Raw genomic sequence first — 4,544 nt, forward strand, 5'->3', positions numbered from 1 at the left:
ATGGGAGATATTTCTGTATGTAAATGGGGCATATGCTAGTTCTAGTTACGGATTTATAAACAGATAAAAACACGTGACAAACATGTTTTGTTAGGAGCGTTCGTTGTTATGTTTAATGTTTTGTTTATTAAAGGTATACTGTGCCTGTCTGCGCGCAAGAATGCTGGCAGCCAACCGGTCATTCTACAGCCTGAAAAATCGGTTCACCTCAAAGAACCTGTCGTGACGGACAAAGCTGGGGCTATATAGTTCCGGTACTCACAAACGCCTCTGAGAAATGGACACTATCCAATTCTGACGAAACCCTCTTAGCCGCGATCGAGAGGAAGATGCTCAGAAAGATACTTGGCCCCGTATGTGTGGAAAGACAATGGAGGAGCCGCTATAATGACGAGTTATACGAGATGTACGGCGACTTCACTGTGTTGCAGTGTATCAAGCTCGCATCATCATGATTTGTGCACATGATTGTAGCGTTTCAGTTTAAGTAGACCATTAATCTCAAAGAGTTTGTTAATGTAGAGAATGTGTTCATGATAAGGTCTTTGCTGTTGGTAAGATGTATATACGATGTTGCTGTGATGAGCCGCTGTTTAAAAAAAATAAAAATAGACCTATCAACCCGATCCTTAGCCTTTAAATCCATTAGAATGACAATAAACTTCGAAGAAGAAAATTTACGAATGAAAATAAAAATGTTTGTTAATAATCAAACGTGAGTGGGTTCAAAGGGGTAAGCGGACTGAGCGGTCGACCGATACCTTGTGAATTGAAAGTTCATCAAGTCAGTGGGAAGCAGTAGTAGGTCGACAGAAGACTTGACCCCGTCGACAATTTTATTTTGAAGTTGCAATTAATTGTTTGAATCATATTTTACCAGGACTGATCATTTGGCTTATTGTTTGCTATTGTAGACCTTATAGACAGACACTTGATCTTTGGTTTGAAAAAGCAAACTTATCTGACCTTTTATCTTATCTGAATCCACATTCACAGGATTACGGTAATGCAGTTAAATAACTTAGTCAAAGAGTTCATGTACTATTTATACAATTTTGCAAGGTATTCACTAACCCTTCTTCAAATATATAACAGAAAAAGATAATTATTTTTAGTAGAAAAATATTGCACAATAGGATTTTTACCTTTCCTCGCTCCTACCAAGTAACTCTCCAAAATCCCGAAATTCTATTAATTGAAACTAGAATAGCATTAATTCAATATTTCACGTCAAAAATATATCGATAGAAAAGACGAATAGAACAACTTAGCTATGTTTTAAAGTATAAAAAATGAACCAAAAAATTCGGGATGGATCATAATGTGGAAGTAGCATTAGTTTCTCTCAACACATACATACACCAAATGAACCAAACAACAATAAATTAACCTTCTTTGGTACCAAAACTTTCAGTTTGTGCTTTGTTTATGCGCTATTTGCAAACGGCCAATAATCGATAGGGTTGTTTTTATTTTTCATGCTTTCCCAAATAGTCCAATAATATCTTTAGCTATGCTTGGCAGCCATTTAAGGTACTTAAATACGTGGTTCCCTACATCATCTGGTCTGGACTGCTTGCCGCAACCGCACAAGCGTATAGCAACATCGTTAGAATACAGAAAGCGTTTCTAATAACAGCAAGAGCTTGTGAGCCTAAGCTAAAGGTATTTTAAGGTGAGTTGTTTATCAACTTTGTTCAATGTTGTGCTTTATAATACGGCTTTGTACGTAACCATTCCCGATATCAGTGCGCCTACGCCAGGGACTTCTACCCTCCTATTATCCCTGCTTCTCGTGCGACACAAACCATTCAATATGAGTAGAGTATTCTATGCCAAACACACTTATAAGCTCCACCTGCCCGACGACTACCCGTTTCCGTTGACCTTTTAGTAGGCGCTAACCTTCTTGCAGTACTGCAGCAACTGGTTCATACCGCACGGCCGCAAACAACACTCCTCCACGATGCCACCACGATTCTTGCGGAAGCGGGCGGGTATCAGCTCGTTGTGTCCTGCCCCATGACGGAACATGTAGTTCGACGGGTAGACCATATTCATCCAGGCAGGTACCGCAGCACGATCATCCGGCATACCGACCGACTGCAGCTGCTGATCGAGTATCTGCTGCGTGTTGTCTTCGGCGTTCATCCAGTCCTCCGTGGCCATATCCGACGGCTTGGCGAAGTTGTCAGCTTTAGCAAGAGGGGGTGAAGTTTACTGTTAGGAGGATAGTTCTACCGGGGCGGTGGGTTGGGCAGTGGTTTTGTCTCTTACCTGAGCGCTTGCTCGTCGTATGCAGATCAGGGAACTCATCACACAGGAAGGACAGTACCTTTACCAGCTCCGCTCCACAGTATCGCTTGTTGGCCGATACCATCGCTATCGACCAGAGCAGCACCAACGCTTGCAGGATGTAGAGCGATCCGCTTCGTGCTCCGTTCGTGGACGACATTGTGCTGTGTGAGAGTGGTGCGATGCTAGACTGCAAAACTGTAAGTAAATCGACAGCGGTATAGAAAAAAATCTTTGAAAAATCATATAAAATGTAGCTGTTAACGATCGCCCTTAAACTCAATCATCGCCCCAAATCCTACAGAACAAAAACGAAAAGAAAAGCATTAGCGTGCGCGTGCGATAGGCGCGTTTATTCCGCCAGAGGAAAGAAAACGTCCACTACAATAGTTATGGGAACTAGCACAAACAACGCTCTAATATGTGTGCGACAGTCGGCCGTAGAAGCAGTAACAGCAGCAGATCAATGACAGCAGATCCCTTTTATCATCAGTCCAGCAAAAGTCAGTCTTTAGTCGGCGCAGTAGCTTTTCAGCGTGTCCAGCGTGCAGCTTTGGTAGCAACATTCGGCCACCACCTGACGCCGTACGCGGTGGAAATTGTGCTCCTCGTGCGTGTTCAGATGCTGCAGCGTCACCAGCGCCTGGTAGATCATGTCCGCCGAACGATCGTTCAGTGTGTGGAGCCGTTCAATGTCGTGCTCTAGCTCATCCAGTAGTTGGTGTGGTTCCAATCCCGCAAGGGTCATCAGTTGATTCTCTGCAAAGCGCACATGCAACAGTACAGTTGTTATGTAACAGTGTTCGAGATTAAGAATGCCTTCTAAACCACGCATACCGGACTTTTTGCGGAATCCATTGAATCTGTTGCAAAGCTTAGCCAACGTATCGCTCAGTTTAGCGCCACAGTAGTGAGCCTTCCGCTGTGAGTTGGACTCAACGTACTGGAGCGATCCGTCGACTCCCGATACGGAGAGCAGAACGAGCAGTAGCAGCAAGGCGGCCCCACAGGACACCACCAGCAGTAGATGCCGGCTACCCTTCGTTGGCATCTGCAATTGGAACAGAGGGTGAAAGCTAAACCTTAGCGAACGCGACGTGTGGTACTATATGCTTAGCCGGATACAATCATACGCATATGGACAGGATACTAGACTAGAGACAATGTTCGGCTTTGCTGTGTGTTTGCTTTATTTGCTTGAGAGCTTCACACAAGAACAGGACTTCATTCGTATGACGTCTGACGGCTCTGCAGAGAGAGATAGAGAGGGGGGAGAGAAATGCTTCAGATGTCCACTAGCCAGGAAATATGATCAGTTGACAAGATGCCCATTCCGTCCAATAAGGATATTCCCCGGGCACGTTTAGCCACTGTACAGAACACCAATTACTGGAAAACTCTTTGAAACTGTATAGTAACCATGTCCAAACGATCTTAGTATCAAGAGCCAAACACACTTCACCTACCTGCATTAAGCGATTCAAAAACTTACCCACCTGCTTCTACAAACACTGCACTACACCTTAACACTCAAATATTTCACCCAGTTCTTCACAAAGAATAGAATACAAAGACGGTTTGTTGAACAAATTACCTTGCTTGAAACCCGGTTGGTACAGCTGATACTGTACTGTAAACCTGGACCACGGTGGTGAGAGGGTTTAGTAAGCCTCAAACACTACTCCACGGAGTGAAAAGCTAGTAAACTACACCGCTGGAAATCCGTTAGCAGACTGCGTGATGAATGTGTTTTCTTAGCCGCTTTTATACACCTCGTGTGTAAAGGTGCAGTAAATGTGTTTACAACGCATCACCGACACGGCGACGCGAACTTTATTCCCGGTACTGCTCATCATCCCCCGATAGTACTAGGGAGTACCAACGAGTAGGAGGAGTTCAAGGATATGCGTCGCGTGTGTGTGTTTGTGTGTTGTGCAGGAATTAAGACGACCACCTATGATCCACCTGTCGCACGATTTGCATAATGACAGCGCTTCTAAGATGAGCTGGAAGCCACCCCACGCCCTATGACGCGATGGGGAGACAAAACATTGTGCGGTGGCGCCAACCGTCCTGCCGAACGATTTCGATGCCCAATCGAGCGTGAAACGTGCACGGATGAAAGTGAACGCAGCCAAGAAAGGATACACAGATTTTTTCAAAAAAGGATTTACAAGAATGTTTCCTATTTTACTATCAGGGTTGATGCTGATTGATTTGGGATAAAGATCATTGCCGATATGACCAAC

General features: G+C 44.3%; 1 protein-coding gene across 2 annotated transcripts; it reads right to left on the minus strand.

The window, feature by feature from the left end:
* Window positions 1-1,385: 1,385 nt before the first annotated feature.
* On the minus strand, window positions 1,386-4,048 carry LOC121600169 (probable insulin-like peptide 3). Of its 2 annotated transcripts, none has more exons than XM_041928511.1 (3): window positions 3,890-4,047; window positions 2,278-2,493; window positions 1,386-2,195 (listed from the first exon to the last, which is right to left on the minus strand). In XM_041928511.1, the coding sequence occupies exons 2-3, from the start codon at window positions 2,453-2,455 to the stop codon at window positions 1,891-1,893; spliced, it is 483 nt and encodes a 160-aa protein (XP_041784445.1). In that variant the 5' UTR covers window positions 2,456-2,493; window positions 3,890-4,047; the 3' UTR covers window positions 1,386-1,890. The 2 variants fall into 2 exon arrangements, with proteins under 2 accessions (XP_041784445.1, XP_041784446.1); XM_041928512.1 differs by lacking the exons at window positions 1,386-2,195; window positions 2,278-2,493 and adding exons at window positions 2,614-3,054; window positions 3,133-3,346 and having other exon boundaries at window positions 3,890-4,048.
* Window positions 4,049-4,544: the final 496 nt, after the last annotated feature.

This window comes from Anopheles merus, chromosome 3L (assembly GCF_017562075.2).
Source record: "Anopheles merus strain MAF chromosome 3L, AmerM5.1, whole genome shotgun sequence".
Lineage (NCBI taxonomy): Eukaryota > Metazoa > Arthropoda > Insecta > Diptera > Culicidae > Anopheles > Anopheles merus.